The 20,158-nt window shown below is 35.1% G+C and overlaps 2 protein-coding genes across 6 annotated transcripts; both read left to right on the top strand.

Annotated features, from left to right (window-relative positions):
• Positions 1-2,454: 2,454 nt before the first annotated feature.
• LOC147401000 (uncharacterized) lies at positions 2,455-8,751 on the top strand. Of its 3 annotated transcripts, none has more exons than XM_086442085.1 (6): positions 2,455-3,000; positions 4,391-4,540; positions 5,711-5,818; positions 6,848-6,895; positions 7,000-7,441; positions 7,955-8,138. In XM_086442085.1, the coding sequence occupies exons 1-6, from the start codon at positions 2,496-2,498 to the stop codon at positions 7,995-7,997; spliced, it is 1,296 nt and encodes a 431-aa protein (XP_086298211.1). In that variant the 5' UTR covers positions 2,455-2,495; the 3' UTR covers positions 7,998-8,138. The 3 variants fall into 3 exon arrangements, with proteins under 3 accessions (XP_086298211.1, XP_086298209.1, XP_086298210.1); XM_086442083.1 differs by having other exon boundaries at positions 2,456-3,000; positions 7,000-7,448; positions 7,955-8,751; XM_086442084.1 differs by lacking the exon at positions 6,848-6,895 and having other exon boundaries at positions 2,456-3,000; positions 7,000-7,448; positions 7,955-8,751.
• A 2,241-nt stretch (positions 8,752-10,992) lies between these two features.
• LOC147400999 (uncharacterized) lies at positions 10,993-18,936 on the top strand. Of its 3 annotated transcripts, none has more exons than XM_086442080.1 (7): positions 10,993-11,200; positions 11,273-11,755; positions 13,558-13,698; positions 15,451-15,558; positions 16,827-16,874; positions 16,977-17,416; positions 18,280-18,936. In XM_086442080.1, exons 1-7 carry the CDS (start codon positions 11,176-11,178, stop codon positions 18,889-18,891), a joined length of 1,857 nt encoding a protein of 618 aa, XP_086298206.1. In that variant the 5' UTR covers positions 10,993-11,175; the 3' UTR covers positions 18,892-18,936. The 3 variants fall into 3 exon arrangements, with proteins under 3 accessions (XP_086298206.1, XP_086298207.1, XP_086298208.1); XM_086442082.1 differs by having other exon boundaries at positions 10,994-11,200; positions 11,278-11,755; XM_086442081.1 differs by lacking the exon at positions 13,558-13,698.
• Positions 18,937-20,158: the final 1,222 nt, after the last annotated feature.

Raw genomic sequence — 20,158 nt, 5'->3', positions numbered from 1 at the left:
TGTTCCCACACTTAATTATATATTTTATGCTGATAAAAAAATAGTCTAATTATCAATGAGCAAAATAACACATTATTGAATATATATATATATATATATATATATAACATCAAGCATTATCATCAAATCCTACATTATCATCAAATCCTCCATTAAACAATATATCAAAGCACAAACAGCCATAAGGCTATAGAAATTAATCATAGACTCTCAAAAAATGAATTATTTTTTGTTTTTAAGTTTTTATTTAAAATAAAAAAAAATTGTGTGTCACGTAAAAATTGTGTTTAAAACATTAAAATATGTTTTATTATTTTTGAAAAAATTGATTTTTTTTATTTTTATTTTTATTTTCAATGATACGAAACCCATTTTAAACGAGACTTTCCAACAACAACAACAAAAAAACAGAGTTTTTTTTTTTTTTTTTGTAACTACAGTCACATCAAGATAGGAATCAATCTCTTATTAACAATTCAAGAGCTGATTATATTCAAAATAGGAAAATTCGTGTATCTCATATATTGAATCATTAGCCCAAGTGTCACGGCCCTATTCTTTCGAAGCGAGGTCGTGCGACGCAAGGGGGTCAAATCTACTTATAAACCTGTAAAATGATCGTACACCACACACACGTAGCTAGCAAACAAGTAAACGAAACAACACGAGGCAAAGCCCGAAGGCAACTTTGTTGATATAATATTGAATTACACGGTGCAACGCATTACAAAAGCAATAGATGCATTACAAAGTAATAAATGATCCTATGACACGCGGGACTTCCACGGAGCTAGGCATCAAAGGCTTCAACAACGTGGGTGTAGGTCGGGAATTGGGATAGCACTGACACCCTTCCTACAAAGAGTACGCTAAGTTTTTTCCAGATTTCCAGAAGGAAATATCAAAAGTGGAGGCCAGTCATACTCCCTTATTACTAAAATGCCACTAAGCTAACAAGTGGGCCCTGGCACGGGGCTGACATGTACTCTAAGCTAACAGATATGCCTTGGTACAGGGATTGACATGACTTCATAACGAGCCTTACATAATATTACATGGGCGCTCCCAGGTGATTCCTGGGCGAGTTACACCTAAACTTTAAGTGTCAGAGTACATGACCGTTACACCAGGGCCACTCCGACAAATCAAGATGTCATGGCAAAACTAAGGTTTGATTTGTAGATAATCCTTCAACTCCCAAAAGTCAGGATGGCCAAAAGAAGGGGAATCTCCAACAATGAGATGCACAATCAAAGAAAAATAGCTCTAATAGGTCAAGAGTCTACTAATAGATATGCAACCCACCTTTACAAAGCAAGGCATCATTGAAGGCAAAATGATGGAACATCTTTACTCCTATGTGTACTAATGTCTTTATCTCTTTCTTCATACGTAGGGTAAGAATAGACAACCTACTTAGACTTTTTTCATATGGTATTGGCACCCAAACTTTTATTTATTACACCCCTCCAAATTTAGAATATAAAAAATGCAATGAAAATATCCTTCTCTCACTTTAGGATATAACGTCAGGTGTAGACTTTTCTTTTCTTTGATGGAGAGATATTGAAGGGTGAAGAGTGCGGGATCAAATCTAGAGGTCGGAGCAACAATCACCGTTGATGTCAACTTGATCCTTTTGATGGGTTATTATGATAGTGGCAATTCATGACTTTTTTATCTTGTGCAAATATTAAGAAAAATAATTAATACGAAAACATTAATTCTTATTTTAAATAGTGTTTGTTAATTTTTAGTTGGGAAGTGGTATTTGGCAAATAATTTAAGGAAATTGGATGTAATAAGTAAAAGTTGATTCAAATTATTACCTCATCATTATTACAAAGTATTATAACAATTCAAACAACTCAACGAGTTGTTTACAATTAGATTTAGGCTAATAAAAAAATATGAAATCTAACAAATAAAAATCTGAACTAAAAAAAAGTGAGAGAGTTATTGGCACTCCAAGCTGTGTTGTTTCTCAATAATTGATTTTTTTTTTAATAGAAAAAAATTACCATTTCATGTGCATGAAAAAATTTGGATTCTAATACATTGTTCAATTTAATTTCCAAAACATATTTTCTTGCCAATTCATAACTTTTATTATCAGCGAGAGTAATCTCGCTGATAAATCACTTTTATTATGAGAGAGATTGCTCTCCTTGATAAATTACCAAATAAAAATATCAAGGGTTTTTGACTTTAAATTTACTTATCAACAAAATCACTGATTATAATTCACTTTAAAATTATTTGTGATCTGGCTGGTAATTTATTGGTGAGATTATTGATCCTAAAAGTGATGATCTCATTGGAAAACATGTTTTGGGAATTAAAATTTCTCTAATTTTTTTTTTTTTTTCCTAATTTTAATTAGAGTGTAATAAGTAAAAGTTGAGGTTCCATTAACAGCTCTCTTTTTAATTTCCTCTTCTTCGTCTAAAACATTATTGAACTCTCGTTGATTCCATCAAGTCCATTACATCCCAATGTCTGTAGATGTAATAGAGAGGAAGGACAAAGAGTCCAAGTATTACATTCCCCTCTACAAAGCTGCTATCAGAGGTGATTGGGAAACAGCAAAACAGTTCTTCGCATCCGATCCCGATGCCACTGTTGCAAGGATCACCAATAGTTTACACACTACTCTCCACATTTCGGCCGTTTCAGGACACGCATTGTTTGTAGAGGAGTTAGTGCAATTGATGCCCAAAGATGCTTTAGCACTCAAAGAAAAATCTGGTTTTACAGCTCTTCATTCTGCAGCTACAGCTGGAAACACCAAGGGAGCAATGGCTATGGTGACAAAGAATCCCGATTTGACACAGATTCGTAACAGTGTTTCCGAGACACCAATTCTTCGAGCAGCTAAAATTGGTCATAGGGATTTGCTGTGTTATCTTTACTCTGTGACGAGAGACGAAGATCCTAGCCCTTTTAAAGGCCAAGATGGTCTTCAGCTTCTCAAAGCTATCATCGTTGCCGAATTTTACGGTATTTTTTTATTTTTTATTTTTTTTTTAACAAATTTGCTCTTAATTTGATTATTAGATAGTTTGCTCTTAACTAGACTATCAAGATTCAAGATACAATCCTAAAGTTAAGATTATTTAGAACAAATCCCTAAATTCGGGCCCATCAAGTAATTTTCAATTAATATTATTTAAGAGCAACTCCAATTGGAATACTCATCTTCATACTCATTTATGGGTAGCCATCGTGTCACAGCCGTATTCTTTTGAAGCGAGGTCGTCCGGCGCAAGGGGGTCAAATCCACTTGCAAGCCTGTAAAATGATCGTACACCACACACACATAGCTAGCAAACAAGTAAACGAGGTAACACGAGACAAAGTCCTGAGGCAACTTTGTTGATATAATATTGATTTCACGGAGTAACGCGTTACAAAAGCAATAAGGTGCGTTACAAAACAATAGATGATCCTATAACACGCGGGACTACCACAAAGTTGGGCTTGAGGGCTTCAGTTAACGTGGTGTAGGCCGGGGATTGGGAAGTACTAGACACCCTTCCTATAAAGAGTACGCTAAGTCTTTTCTAGGTTTCCAGAAGGAAACATCAAAAGTGGAGGCCAGTCATACTCCCTTATTACAGAAATGCCACTAAGCTAACAGCTATGCCCTGGCACGGGGCTGACATGGGCCTCATAGTGAGCTTTACATAGTATTACATGGGTGCTCCCGGGTGACTCCGGGGCGAGCTATACCTAAACTCTAGGTGTTAGAGTATATGGTTGTTACACATCGGCTTATGGGTAGCCTCTTTGGATATTCACGTGGTATGCACTCCAACCGTGTTATCTATAAATATTTTAATATTTTTTTAATTTATCCCGTATTTCAAACGAATTAATATTGTAATATTTTTCAGCCTAACTGTTTGAAAAAAATTTCCCTCCAAAAAATGGAGAAGTCGTGTGCACTGTGGAGCTATTTTGGGTCGTTTATTGGAGACCCCTATTTTGGATTACACGACTCAAAATGGCAGTTGAGAGGGAATAGGTCGTGCATTGGAGTTGCTCTAATAAACTTTAATTTTCTTAGAAAGTTATTTCTCTTCTTATGCCTTGGGGACTCAAGTTTTGTCTTATGGACTCTAAGGTCTTTATCTAAGATCTTCTCTCTCATTCCATCACAATTTTATTGTGTCATTAATGGTAGTAATTAGTAGATAAAGAAGGGTTTTGAGCCCACCTTTAGAAAATGGAAAAAACAATTGATCTAGATATAATCTAATTTGTCATTCATTACCTTCTGAAAGGATAAAAACAAGTAATATTATTGATGAATACTATGGTATTATGAACAATGGCCAACCAAAAACCTTGGGCATAAGTGACTAACAATTAATTTTCTCAAATGTAGATGTGGCACTGCATCTAGTCAAGCATTATCCAGAATTAGCAATAACCACAGATCGGTTAAACCAATCAGCGCTCTATGTGTTGGCTAGAAGGTCATCAGCTTTCAAGAGGAGAAGTGAGCTAGGATTTTGGCAACATTGCATCTATTCATGTTAGTCTCTCCCTCCATTTTCCCTCCCTTTATATTTATGTTTACGTTCTTTCTTTTTTTGGAGGTATCGTGGTATTGAACTTTGCCCTTTTAATCTTTCATTTGGTTGTAAACTTGATACTGAATCAGCTAAAGATGAATTGAAATAGGTTTGATGATAAGGAAGACCTCTTTCTCTCCTGTTTAGTATTACTATGTTCTTATCACTTTGTTATTGTTTCATAATAGAACACAACAAACAAGATGAAGTTATGCTTCCTCAAAATTTTGTTAGGATGGAAGACATATTTATATATAATTTATAATGCACAAAGATTTTACAATCAAATAGGAAAATATCATAACTAAAACTCTATGTTCGGTGATGATAGAATAAAACGAGAAACAACTCTTGGTTGATAGACGACCGATCGATCCATTTTGTTCATGAGGGAATGAAGCACGGTGTTGAATGCCACAAGCTGACTGATAGAGGGAGAGACTCTGATATTCACCACCCCATTCACTTTGAAATCATTTAATATGTACACCAAAAAGATTCTCATCTAAAATTTTAAATTACTTGAAAATCAACAAAACATCAGTCTTTTGAACCATGGGAAAGAGCCAAATAAAATTGGGGAATTGAGGAGGGAACCCAAAGGACATAATAGATCAAATCTAGAGGCTGAGGACTTCGAATATCTCATAATTTGAAAGGAAGTTTGTGACTATTTCCTTGTTGACATGCAACACAAACACCAGAAGCTTTATTGTTTGTAACGACATACAATGCGAGATGGCCTTCAATTGTGGCATTGGGAGAAAGAGTACATTCTCCAACAAGAGCTTCTTGATCGCTCTTAACTTGGTCAATATGTGCTTAAAACTTAACAAAATTGTAAGGCTATAAAACATTGCAATAAGGCTACTTCAGAGTTCAATTTCTCAATCGTCCAATGATTTATTGACCAATCAATGACTTATATTTAATATTCCTACTTGATAGTAGTAGATCGTGCCTTTGTTTGGTACAAATGTTGACCTACAACCCACTCAATAGTGAATCCTAATGCATCCTACTAGTCACTGAAAAATAGAAATATTTTAAGAAATAAATTACATTTTAAACGATGTGAAGGTAAAACTGCGGACAATAACTCTTACATCTAATTCTATTTTTTATTGAAGGCATTCACGTGGAACAAACTTCTCCTATAAATCATCACAGTAAAGGAAACATGGAAAATACTTTGGTGAGCTCTAGGGATTGCACACATATGACCCAACTGAATCAAGGTATGTTGTAGTTCTTGATTTCAGTGAATGGATTAGTCGATTTATAATTATCTTAATACGATAGATTGTGTGGTTTGTTTCTATTGTTCATTGCATCATTGGATCTTTAGATTCCCATAATAGTAGATATTAAAAAATGTTGTGAGAGGTCTAGTATTCTTATTGGGCTTGGACTTCAAGAAGCAAGGCAGTATCAAAAGGGACCTTTCCCGATGCGTAGTGGGCTCAGCCCGGAGCGAGAGGGAAAGGTCCCAGGTCAGGTTACTCGATTAGGACCATGCGGGGGTTTGGGGGCAGGCCCCCAAGGCGAATTTTGTTTGGGTATATATTGTATTTTTTAGTAGGGTTTCTTATGTGTGTTTTTTGCTCTGTGAGTTTCCTTGCAGCTGTGGACAGAAAGTCTGTAATCTTTATCGTTGATAGTGGATTTTCTCCCTTTTCTCTGTGGACGTAGGCAATTTTCCGAACCACATAAATCTTGTGTGTTCGTTTTGTTATTTTCTTTAATCTTGTTACACTTCCGCACAACATAAAATAATTTTTTTATATTTTAAATATTTATTAGTTTTCAAAAAGATATCTAGTGTTCATACACAATTATGTTTTTTCCTCATAGATTCCTACATAATTATGGTTCAAGAAAAATGTGTTTAAATCATTATTAAGTATTGTAAAAATGGATTAGAAGTGTGATCAAAGGAATATTTCTGCAAAGAAATTCAATCATGGGGGTGTGAGTACTTATCCCTGATGATTCCATGTGGTAGAAATAATTTTAGTAGTAGTTGGATTAATTGATTACTCAATGCTAATAGGGCTTATACAGAAATAACATAAGGAAATCTTAACCACTCCAACTATTACGATGTAATCGCAAATCTTAACCACTCTATGCCGTTAAATTAAAGAAAAAAAATTTGGTCAAAAAAATTTATATAATTTTCTCAAAATTATATCATCTCTTCAAATTACCAACTTTGAGATGTAAATCCATGTTTCTAATTAAGCAAGTTTGGTTATCTATGATAGTGTTCCAAAGGTTTAATAAGCTATGTTGGAATGCCACAAAAAAACTAGGTATGCAAGACCATCACAACTTAAATTTTCTCTCCCTCTTTTTGCCCCCTTTTTCTTCTTGTGTGAATGATTCACTATATTACTTGACTCGGTTTTGAATGTAGTGCCAAGCATCCAGCAAGTTTATGTCACGAAATCGATGCATACCCAAGCCTTGGAACTTATCAAATTCATTTGCACGCAAGTGTCACTATTGGGTACTCAGTTGGAGATGGATAAGTTATTAGTTGTACCAATATTGGTTGCAGCCGAGCATGGAAATGTGGAGGTTATAAAGACATGCATTGAGACCGACCCTAACCAGATTTGGACAGCATACACAAGGACAAGCTTCAGACAGCTCAACATTCTTCACATTGCTATCCAACATCGTCAAGAAACTATTTTCAATCTCATTAGAGGAATGGGTCCAATTAATAATGTGTTGGCCCCTTTAACAGATAAGGATGGGAACAACATCCTGCATCAAGCAGCAGAACTAGGACCTGTCTCTAAACTCAATGCAGTTTCTGGTGCAGCACTGCAAGTGCAACGAGAAATTCAATGGTATAAGGTGATATATTTTCCTGCATAAGTAGCGGTAGGATGATGTTTCAATTTTTTTTTTCCTACCTTTATTAAAGTTATAGCAAACAACTAGAAGGGAATTTCTGTATTAAAATAACATCGGCCAGTTTGTATAGTCTGAAAACATGTTTTATGGACAACTTCTTTCTGATGAAATTTGATTTTTGAATTCAAAATTCAAACTCAAATAATGGAAATAACAATAAAGAATTGCTATTTTTTTTATTTTTGAAAAGAACATGTGTAATATGTGTTTTTGAAAGTCTAAAAAGATCTCCATCTTAATTCATAATCCTGTGTTTCAAGAATGCTATATTCTTGTTTTCTTTGAATAGTTTATTGGGTAAAAGTCAATCGGTCGATCCAACAATTAAGTATCAGTCATGGGATTATTATTTTTGATAAAAATATGTTTCACCCAACACCTAGAGTTCTAGGCCTCATCTTTTACGTTATTATTTCATGCTTATGGTATCAGGCTGTATTGTGCAGGAGGTGGAGAAAATTGTACAACCTACATATAGAGAAATGGTAAATAATAAAGGGAAAAGACCAAGGGTTTTATTTACAGAGAATCACAAGGAATTGGTTAAGAAAGGAGAGAAGTGGATGAAAGACATGGCATCATCGTCCATGATTGTAGCCACGCTCATTGCCACTGTGGTATTTGCTGCAGCCTTTACAGTTCCAGGTGGCAACAATGGTGATAATGGCATTCCCATTTTTCTGAAAGCCAAATCATTTATGATTTTTGCCATATCAAATGCACTAGCACTCTTCTCTTCATTGACTTCATTATTGATGTTTTTATCCATTCTTACATCTCGCTATGCTGAAGAAGACTTCATCAAGTCTCTACCTCAAAAGTTGATAATTGGCCTTGCCATGCTCTTCCTCTCCATTGTGGCCATGATGATAACATTTAGTGCCACCAATTTTATCATGCTTGGACGTAGATTAGCATGGATTGCCCTTCTTCTTGCTTTACTTGCTTGTGTACCTGTGACATTATTTGCATTGTTACAACTTCCCCTCTTTATCGAAATAATTCTCTCCACATACGGGTCTAACGTCTTCAATCGTCAAAGATTTAGGGGTGTGGTGTCATCGTCTATTAGTTCAATAAATGCATTGTAAAAGAGATTCTATTGTAATATTATATCTATTGGTTGTCGTCAGTTTAGTGCTCTCTTGTGCATTTTCGATTTGGCTCAGTTTTGTAACTGGTTCTGGTTTGTAATATAATTTACAAATAGGATATATGATTTTAGAAAGGCCCTTCAATGAAATTGATTGGTGCTTATGTGAATTTCATTGGGTTAGACACATTTTTATTTAAATCCCCATATTCAGTACAAAATTCCTTTTAGGTCGAGTAGAAACAGGGGCAGATTTACTGTGGGGACACTTGCCCCACAAGAATTTGCATAGTCTATGGATTAGTGAGCTATTATGACAGATTTTAGCGGCAGATAAAAAAATCTGCCACTATTGCCCCCATAATCAATTTTTTTCACTCTAAGTTGTCCCCACAAAATTGTTTCTACTCTTGGTTGCCCCAACATGAGCAAAATTCTGGCTCTGCCCGAGTAGAAAGCCATTTTTTATTATGGTTCTCATACAGTTATCTTTCTTCGTTGATCTGTAAGGTTTTTTCAACATTGTTTTACATGATTAGCCCATAAAATAATGGAACTGAGTCTTTCAAACTAACAAATTAGATCTAAAGTTGAATATTGATATAACAATTGTAATAGTACAAAACGAATCCATACACGATAATCTGTCAAAGCATGATCAAAATGCGAGGGATGACAAATATGACGTAAGTTAGGAAGCCAACATCCCCAACTCTCTTGGGAGGTGGATCAGGCAATCAGGTCAAAGAAGCAAGAAATGAGGAGAGGACTTCAAACTTCAGGCACAAGTTATTGCAACGCACACATGCCTTCAAGCTCGGGTCTCTCTCGTTTTGGTTTCTTCAGAGCGAGGGGATGGTAAAAAAACTTCTCGGTTTGTTGGATTGTTGTGCCATCTAAATTTAAATTTAAATTAAAAATAAAAAACAACAACGATCTGTATATGGTTGCACACACCAAGTGCTAGGCCCCATGCAATGATCAACACCTTCCTTTTCGTGGGATCTCTTCAAATTCGTTTGTCAATGGTCTATATCTTCAAATTCCATTCTTGTTATAAATAAAATAAAAATTTTGGCATTGTGTTAAATGCCCGGCGCTTGGAGGCTCTACTCAGGGGCAAACACGAAAAAGCCCATATTCAATGGCTCAATGTCGTTGAATTTTTTATTGTAAAAAAAAAATTTGACAGGTCGTAACCATCAAATTAATGGAGGATGAGAGAAATTTGACAGTTCTAAGCCATCGAATCTGGGGAACATTAAAAACTTCAATGACCCTGAGCCATCGAAATTCGAGTTCTAAAATTTGTTGGCCTTGACCCATGGACTTCTCCAGTTTTCATGTTGTGGGGGCTGGGGATCTTCCCATATGCTATAAAGATTTTTCAAAAGCATTCGACCATAGAGAGCTCTTCCGGTTGGACGACTAGTCGTACCTGCACATTTGATCACAGTATCACATGCATTTGATGGCGGATGTCACTCTCTTTCAGTTCGATTGGTCGAGTATGCACGTTCCACCATGGAGATCCCATTTTCCCATATTCACCACGCAGAGGTCGCATGCACTCTTCCAAAGAGTGGATGGACCTTAACAACAATAATATATATTAGAACCTCATTTATGAGAAAAAAAAATTAAATTGGTGGATCCAAAGATTGTAAATGGACCTTAACAACAATTTTCGACATTTTTAAGTTCTTCAACCTCTATGATAAATTATTTTTAATTTATTAAATTTTTATCTTCAATCCATATTTGTTTAAGCTTTCCTTAATCCCTTGTGAAAATCATTTACTTCTCTTTCAAAAATTCCATCACAATATCTCATCTTGTTCGGGAGATTTGAAGGTTGAATTAGATGGATTTTTTTTTTTTTCAAATCAACCTTTTTTTTTTTCTAGAATTGTTATTGGCACCCCAACTTTTACTTATTATACCTCCAATTTCTTAAATCATTGATCACACCATAACTAAAGATTAAAACACATTCTTCTAACATTAGAAAGGTTTAGCTCAAATTATAATTTCAACATTACAAAACATTATAACACTCATTTCAAACATTTTCAGTAATTGCTCACAATTATGATTAGGCAAATATAAAATCCTAAACCCAAAAAATAGAGATCCTAAGAGAAAGATCTTCTATTGGCACCCCCACCTTTTATTTACTTTATCTTAATACATGAATCTCCATTTCTTGCACCAAATATGATGAAATTCTGAATTCCGTACACTCTTCATATTAATTCTCAAAACATGCATTCATCATTTTTATAACTTAGGTACAAATGAACAGTTCCTTATTTTAATTAGGGTGTAATAAGTAAAAGTTGGGGTGCAATAACAGCTCTCTTCTTTTTCTTTTTCTTTTTCTTTTTCTTTTTTCTGGCTGTTACCTGAGTGGAGGAATTTTTTTTGACGAAATGGTGAGCGACTTTAGAATCGACGATTACTCGTATGAAGAAGAAAGGAATTATACACATTGAAGAGTGAAAAATGAGGAAAGAATCTGGATTGAGCACTCTGACTACCAACGATCGATAGTCTCACCACACCTTACCTCCAATGGCTACCTCATCCCAACAACAAGGTAACATCAACAATGAAATTTAATTTAATTTAATTTCTTTTAATTCTGAAAATTAAAACTATCTTATGGCAGAGAAGAAGGACCTCAAGTGTTACATTCCTCTGTGCAAAGCTGCACTTGAAGGTGATTGGGAAACAGCCAAAGAATTCTTCAAATCTGATCCCGAAGCGACGGTTGCAAGGATCACCATTGGTTTACATACTGCTCTTCACGTTGGGGCCGTGTCGGGACATACATTGTTTGTGGAAGAGCTAGTGAAGTTGATGCCCATAGATGCTTTAGCACTTAAAGACATAAATGACTATACCGCTCTTCATTCCGCAGCTATGGCTGGAAACACAAAGATAGCAGAGGCCATGGTGAGAAAGAATCCTGACTTGCCACAGATGCGTAATAGTTTTGGGGAAGCGCCCATTATTCGAACAGCTAGACTTGGTCACAAGGACTTGTTGTGGTATCTTTGCTCGGTAACAAGAGATGAGGAAACTAATAGTCCTTTTAGAGGACAAGATGGTGTTGAGCTTCTCCAAGCTGTAATTGCTGCCGATTTTTATGGTATGTTTACCATAAATTTTTATTTTTGATTGAAATTTGAATCATATCAAATTAAAATTCTAGCCTCAAAGGAGAGATAGGAAGATATTTTTGATAAAAATGGATCACTCTTTCATGCCATCTCGGCTATATAATGTTTGAGATCAGAAAAATCCTACATCATCATATTATAAAAGAAAATAAAAATATTCCTTATTTGGGTACTTCTGATTTTGTATAGGAATTAGTAGAATGTATGTAGTATGTGTGATGCGCTTTGAGTGAAAAATGAAAATGGAAATTACATGCACAATAGAACTTTAGAAGTTTCGATGAATTTTATAGGTTTATTGTTTGTTGTAGACCCAATGACGTCGATTCATGACACTATCTGTTGAAGAAACTCGTATACCGCATTTCGATCATCAAATGTGCCAATAATGTTCAGATTGGATAGATTCCTAGTTTTATTAGGCTAGGAAGAGCATTTCAGTTCAATTCACCAATCTACGATTCCAAGTCTTATTTCTAACCATACCTCTATTTTCTTGGAAGCACTTGGACTACTTCCGATTCAAAAATATGTGGCTTCAATATGATGGTTTCTTTGACTTGATTGAGGCTTGGTGGAACTCTCTTTACTTCTCATGTAAACCAAGGGCAGGATTTAGGAAACTACTTAAAGTCTTAAAGATAGGCTTAAGTCTTCGAATAAAGAGGCTTTTGGATGAGAGGATGTCAAAAAGAATCAATTCTAGATGGGATAGAAAGTTGGATATCTCTCTTCAAAAGAAAGGTTCTCTCATTTGATTTGAGAGCTAAATTTCTATAATGGAGCAGATTAGTTGGAGGCAAAAATCAAGAATGAGATGATGAAGGAAAGGGACAACATACACTATTTTTCCATAAAAAGAATCAATTTTATTTCCAAAATCAGGTTGAATGATGAGTTGGTGGAAGATGAGGATAGGATCCCAAGTTATCGGATCAGCATGGATTGGAATTCAGTACTCAGGTTTGGGATCATTTCCTTATTTCAAATCTCGTATGCCCCATTTTCAGTATTAACGTTTTTTTCAAAGCTAGCAGCTCAAGAGAATCCATCTTAGAAGAAGAATCCTTTCGACACTAACCCCCTTCACGTGTGTTGGGGAATCTGGACTGAGTGGAATCGCAGTAAAGGGGCACTCAGTGCAAGGGGTTATCATGTCTATAATGGGTCTAATATTTTTCTGGAGCCTAAACTTTGAATAATTCAAAGGTGTCTTCTTCGAGGAATTCATGTTCAAGTGGAATATATGTTCTCATAGATTGTGGTGCTGATAGATTTACTTCTTCATTGTATTTTCCTTTTGTTGTGTTTTGGGGTGGGCATCTTGGCCTCCCCTTTCTTCTTCCTTTTAATTAAATTTATACTTATCAAAAAATAAATAAAATAAAAATACTAGTCTCAAATATGTTTGATGAAGATGGTCAAACATAAGGGATATTTCTTATTGTTCTTAAGAAAAAAAGAAGATCCCCATGTGCTTTTCCTTCCATCTCAGCCTATGCAGGCCTTATTTTACAATCCCCCGCACCACCCGGCACACCCACACATCAGTTTTCAATTATCTCCACCGTAAAAGCAAATAGGGATATTTCTGTCATGAATTGTGTCAAACATCATTTTAGATCAGAAAAGACCTTTTACAAAATATGAAACACAGCATTTATTTTGATCATTTAGCAATTAAAAATATCTAGATAAGTGCATAATTAATAGAGCGAGCCAACCAAAAACCTTGGCCAAAACTAACGATCCCTTTTTCTTCCGTGTGTAGATGTGGCACTGTATATTGTCAAGCTTTACCCACAATTAGCAATTGAAGGTACTGAATCAGCACTCTCTATGTTGGCCAGAAGATCGTCAGCTTTCAAGAGTGGAAGTGGGCTAGGGTTTTGGCGACGTTGTATCTATTCATGTTAGTGTCGCCACTTAAATCCTATCTTTTATACTTTTGTTTCTATTCTTGTTCTTCTTCCAGGTAACTTAATATTGAAACTTGCCTCATATTAGGTAGTAGAGGTTGTTTAAATATTAAAAATGATTTTTCTAGCCTCAAGTGAGGTTTCAGGCTCTTCCTTAATAAGATGGTTGAGATAAGAGGAAAAAACACAGATCTCATGCCAGTCTACATATTTTCTAGGGACCAGTAGAGATTTTCTCATGATACATTTATCTCGGGGATCACTAGAAGTAATCTCCCATCTCAACCATTGGACTGATGGCTCGTGTTTTGCTATTAAAAATCCCAAACCCCAACTTTGATACATGCCAAACACGGATTTCAAGGACAGTTCTTTTCCTATATCCATGGTACCACAGCACCGCCCGTGTTTTTATAATTGGGAATCTTAAAATGTTCGCTCTTTAGTAAGTTTGCATCTGTTCTAATAATGAAGACCATTTTCTCTCATGTTTAATGTGCCTCTCCTATGCCCTCATCTTAAGTTTCTCCTTTTGTTGTTGCACTATAAGCAAAAGGAGAGAATCTGAAAGGGAGCAAAAATTCTCTCCTATGCCACTCTTAAAAAGATGGGGGAATTGATTTTTGAAAAACTCTAGCCTGAGTAAGGCGTCTAGGTGCTTCATGTGGAAGGAAAACGGACTATAGCCAGTTATCCCACATTGGGTAGCCAACTATAGCCGGTTCTCTTTCACATGGTACACCCAAAAGCCTTAGTAAGGCTTTTTATTAACCAGATTATGTTAGTCATATTAGCCCTACTCTTGATGTTTTCCATTGTACTAGGATGAATGCATATATGGTGCACACTTCACATAAGTAAAGCATTGCTTGTTTGATTGAAAAAGCAAGTCCTACAAGAAAGTGTGCATCCATCTTTTTTGACTTGTAGAAATTTTCTGAATAATAAAAATTAGTTAGGATAACTGTAATAAAATTTATTAAAACGATAAATTAGCAAACAGAATAACTATGTTCTTATAATCATTTGATCATGTAGAAGGATCTGAACAATAGATTCATTATCTTGTGTATTCAATAATACAGAAGTCGAACCCACAAACGATAAGTTTGACTCATACTTAAACCCTAAATATAGCGTTATTAATGAAGAAAAGGGGAAGAGGAGGCTGAGATAGCCCCCAAACAACGAGACAATAAAGAACAACAAGGAAAGAAAGAAAGAAAGGAAAAAATACACGCCTGGGAGTGTATTTGTAAGTGGTCCCTACATAAACTACAAAACTTCTTAATGAACTGTATTGTTGTTAGTTGATAGTAAGGGGTTTTTTTTTTTTTTTTTTTTTTTTTTGGGGGCGGGGGGGGGGCGTGGGATACGATAAACACTGCAGAAGGTATTGGAGGATCATTTTGTAATATCTTTTGGGTTGTTATGTCAAACAAACAAAGAAAAGAATCTGTAAAGTTTATCTAAGTATACAAAATTGTTAATTTACTTTATTACAAGGAACCATATCTATTGAATGCTTACGTTAAAATTTTTTTTTTGAACACAAAATGTGGAGCAGACACCTAATTGTAGTCATAATTAATGTATATGGGTGCATGGTGACCATTCTTATGCATAATATTGACATTTTACTTCTTGGTTCTCTAAAAGAAACAAAACATCTTTGGAAAAATCAATTCATGTGATGCAATAAAAAGGTTACGTACTTAGAACTTTCCTATAATTCTGACTTGAAGGCATTCAAATTGAACAAGCTTACATAGCTAACCATCACAGAAGAGGAGACCTGGAGAGTTCTCTATTAAGCCCCAGAGACTGCACACACATGACCCAAATAATTCAAGGTATGTCGCAGTTCTTGATTTCAATAGATCAAGTATTTGATTTATATCTTACATATATCATCTTTCAGTACTGAGATTTCTTGCAAATCTTCCCCTACCATGATAAATTGTCACTTCCATCATTTTTCTTTTATGGTCAATATTTCAGTCAATTCATTAAAAGCGCACGGTGATAACTTCTTTGTATCTTTAGAAATGGATTTGGGATATTTGAAGTTGTTAAAGGATTTAGACTTTTTTAAAGCTCGATGGAACCATTAGGAATCAGCAATGTAGAAGTATAATAGGTTCTGATTATGAGTAGTTTAATAACCAAATTGAACTGAAACAGAGTTGATCTGGCTCAGAACTGAAGTATACATTTTGCAAGATGTTAATATGTACTATTATTTATTTTAAATAATAAAAATATTTTATTAGATTCAAAGAAATCAAAATATTATTTGTTTTTATAGTTTTGGTTAATGGGATTTTTCGTAAGTTGAGGGGTATTTTTGTATTGTGTATTATGCGAATATTTAACTTAGGAAACTCTCTCTTAAAAGATAGTCCCACAAAAAAGAAAACAGTCTCCCTGAGATTATATAAAATCTCTTAGTTATCTATTTTAGTTATTTAAGTAAAAAAACATATACTTCAATGCTAAGTCGCGGCTCGCCGTCACATTCACGTATGCGAGTAGCACGCTTGAGCCTGGCCCATTTTTCATTTTAAAAATGATAGAGAATGTAAGAAGCACAGCATATTTATTGAGTTTCTTTTGAGAATCTTTTCATGTAATTTAAAGTGTTTGAAGGTGCCAGCTTGCTAAGTTGGTTAGAGTATGTATTGATACCACGACCTGGGTTCAAAATCTGCTTTCACCTACTAATTACAGACCACTAATCTGGCTTTCCTAGCAAAAAAAAAAATTTATTTGAAGTGTTTGAGTGGTTTTCTAAATATTACAACAACTTATTGTATAGACTTCTATGCCTTTGACATTACCATTGTTGTCTGGTTTACTCAAAGACATCTTTGACTGAAGAACTTTGAGGTATAACCATCCATAACTGTGGGGAAAATGCACTTTGCTTTATATAATAGTACATCTATACTAGTCTTTGTTAGCAGCACACAACATTGGCACTAGGCCGCCAAATCAAGAATAAAAATCAGCAAGTCTATTTTTTCTACTACATTATACTCAAAATAAATAATGCCTTCTCTACAAATTACCACCTTAAAATACATATTATTAACTAATCAATTTTGCTTTTGTATGGTAGTGCTCCGAAGGTTGAATGTACTATTTTGGAATACTATAAAACAATTAGGTATGCAACATCACCCCCACCACTCGAGCTTGAAACTTTTTTTTCGATTTTTTCCTTTATGTTTTAACAATTCAGTTATACTTGAGTTGATTTTGGTTGTAGTGCCGGGCATCAAGTACATTTATGACACCAAAGTGATGCATACCCAAGCCTTGGAACTTGTCAAATTCATTTGTGAGCAAATATCACTTTTGGCTACTCAGTTGGAGATGGCGAAGCTATTTAATCTCCCAACTTTGGTGGCCGCAGAGTATGGAAATGTGGAGTTTATAACCACTTGCATTGAGACCGATCCTAACCAGTTATGGATTGCATACGGAGATACTAGACATAACGTTCTTCACATTGCAATACAATTTCGACAGGAAAAGGTTTTCAACCTTATAAGAGGGATGGGTCCTTCTAAGAATGTATTAGCTGCTCGTTTAAATAACGAGGGGGACAACATCTTACATTTGGCAGCAAAATTAGGGCCAGCCTCTAAAGTCAATGTGGCCTCTGGTGCAGCACTACAAGTGCAACGAGAACTTCAATGGTACAAGGTGAGAGATTTTCAAACACATGTAGAAAATAATAAAAATTCCTGAAATGCTTTTTTTTTTCCTCTCTTTTTTGCCTTTGTAAGTTTGAAAGTTATAGTAAAATCTCTCAAGAACAATATAGGATTTTTAAAGTAGAAGATGAAAACAATGAGTGGTGTAATAGATTAAAATAATTAACCATAGTGGTTGTAGTGCTTGAAGATGGCTGGTTTTGGCTAGAAAAATCTTAGTGTTTACAGGTTGAAGATGAGAGAGCATTTAAGGACATTTTTGCTTCAGTCTATAAGAGAAGATTGTGGTCAAGGAGAAAAGTTTATTACTTGGAAAAAAAAATTAGATTCTCAATATCGTAAATTTACCAGTTTGAAAAACATTTTTTAAACATGTTGGTCCAGTAATTTTCTAAATCTTTGTGCTGTTCTATTAATTTTCCCTGAAAACAATTTGAAGAAATGTGTTTCTTGTGTATTTCTAATTTCAAATTCAAAAGTTGAACCTAAATAATAAAGATAATGGTCATTAAGACAGTAAAGTAGCACAATAAAGAAACATTATATCTCCAAATTTGGGATTGGTACTAAGCATTACAATTATGACGACCGTTATATACCATTCAAGAATGCTCTTTCAAGTTTCATCTTCTTACTTGATATATAGAAAATCAAATTCTTTCAGTTCTAGAATGTGAAATTCTTGTTTACTTAACTTTTTGGGAAGAATTCAATTGGTTAATCCAACAATTAAGATTGGTCATGGGATTAGTATTTTCTGTTTAACCATGTTTCACCTAAAGCCTAGGGTATGAGATCCCATGTCATATTCTAGTATTTCTCTGTGATTGTAACTACACCCTTTGTTTGCAGGAGGTGGAGAAAATTGTACAACCAACTTATAGAGAAATGGTAAACCATAAAGGGGAAAGACCCACGGCATTGTTTATTAAGGAACACAAGGACTTGATTGAGAATGGAGATGAGTGGATGAAAGACATGGCATCATCATCCATGGTTGTAGCAACGCTCATTGCCGCTGTCGTTTTTACTGCAGCCTTTACTGTTCCAGGTGGCAACAATGGTGATACCGGCATCCCTATTTTTCTAGAAACCAAACCATTTATGGTTTTTGCAATATCAAATGCACTAGCTCTATTCTCTTCTTTGACTTCAGTATTGATATTTTTATCCATCCTCACCTCTCGCTATGCTGAAGAAGACTTCCTCAGGTCTCTACCTCGGAAGTTATTAATCGGTCTATTTATGCTCTTCTTCTCTATAGCAGCCATGATGATAGCGTTTAGTGTCACCTATTATATCATGCTTGGACATCAATTTGCATCAATTGCCCTTCTTCTAGCTTTACTTGCTTGTGTCCCTGTGACATTGTTTGTACTGTTACAACTTCCCCTCTTTGTTGAAGCAATTCACTCAACATATTGGTGTAATGTTTTTCCTTGTCAAAAAGCAAAGCAATATTAATGTGCACACTTTTTCTGTTATTTCAATAAATGTTACTATTTGTGATTTTGTGGATTTTATACTAAGTTAAGGATTTGACTCCTATACTGAATCGTGGACAAGGAAAAATTCATATTTGTATACTAATTGTTGTTGTTTGTTGAATTTTTTTGAGTTCGGTATACTCATAGTTTTTGGATGATACAAAATGTTAACATTCAGCTTATTGTCTTGAAACATGGTGAATTGATCGCTAACATATTAAATCGCTATCATATCCTTTCTTCACATAAATTGGGTGGCCATCCACAGAAAAATAAGTTGAAGATCTAGAACTCAAAGCATGATACCTATCAAAAAAAAAAATCGAAGCATGATGAGCTTGATTGGCAATCTGGGTCCTTTTTGTGAAACTTGATGAATTGATTGCTCAATGTTATCCAAGCAATCAAAGGTTTTTCTTATCTACTCAGGCATTCAAGGCAAACTTCCACCCCTCATAGCATGCATCCATAACAAGTCAGATTCAATGATTAATTTCATATCTCCAAGATCAACTCCAACCGTCCTTCAAATCTCTATATTTAGAGATGTAGGCCTTTGAACCAAGCTCCAACTGTCCTTCAATATGAACAAAACTCCTTTATATCACTGTTCATATCTTCAAATATAGAGGGAAGATAGAAGATTCAAAGGCCCATCTCTGTGACTATTCATATTTTTCAAAATGTCCGTTGTGTCTCTAGAAATCAATTTTAGCCTTCTCTTTTCACTTTTTTATGTGAGTAAATAGTATTTTAGAGGAAGGAATGGTGATTTGAAGTTAGAGACCGACTAGAGCTCAAAGGTTATTCAGAGTCTAAAATATGAAGAAGATGCCAATTTGAAGACAAAATATGAAGCCCTAGGTCAGAGTTGCTCAAAGGTTTGCAAATTTAAGGCCACTAATCACCCAAAAATCAGGCCTATTTAGAAAGATAAATCCATAGTCGGTTCCATTATGTACTTTTTCCCATTAATAAAAGGAAAGTGCACAGTCTCTAATACAATAGGTATCCATACAGGTTATGTGAAGAGGAAGTTTTTTTTTTTTGCTAACCGAGTGTCCGGGCCAGCTTGCGCGCACCACAACTAATCTCGGGGAGGACTACCACAGCAACCCACCACCATGGTCCCCTAGTTAAAACATGAGTAAAACCCAAGAGGGGAATCGAACCCGTGACGTGCGCCTAACCCACACTTCACGTGCTCGCCCTTACCACTTAAGCAATCCATGGGTGAGTTATGT

Source organism: Akebia trifoliata, chromosome 5 (genome assembly GCF_017979445.1).
Source record: "Akebia trifoliata isolate Shusen 1 chromosome 5, ASM1797944v1, whole genome shotgun sequence".
Classification (NCBI taxonomy): Eukaryota; Viridiplantae; Streptophyta; class Magnoliopsida; order Ranunculales; family Lardizabalaceae; genus Akebia; species Akebia trifoliata.
The sequence above is the reverse complement of the archived record's forward strand: the minus strand, read 5'-3'. Positions and strand labels throughout refer to the sequence as shown.

Coding starts and splice junctions, on each gene's coding strand:
- LOC147401000 (XM_086442083.1), top strand. CDS start 2,496: ATGTCTGTAGATGTAATAGAGAGGAAGGACAAAGAGTCCAAGTATTAC. Junction 3,001..4,390: donor CATCGTTGCCGAATTTTACG/GTATTTTTTTAT, acceptor TCTCAAATGTAG/ATGTGGCACTGCATCTAGTC. Junction 4,541..5,710: donor GCAACATTGCATCTATTCAT/GTTAGTCTCTCC, acceptor TTTTTATTGAAG/GCATTCACGTGGAACAAACT.
- LOC147400999 (XM_086442080.1), top strand. CDS start 11,176: ATGGCTACCTCATCCCAACAACAAG. Junction 15,559..16,826: donor CATGACCCAAATAATTCAAG/GTATGTCGCAGT, acceptor TTTGTATGGTAG/TGCTCCGAAGGTTGAATGTA. Junction 16,875..16,976: donor GAATACTATAAAACAATTAG/GTATGCAACATC, acceptor TTTTGGTTGTAG/TGCCGGGCATCAAGTACATT.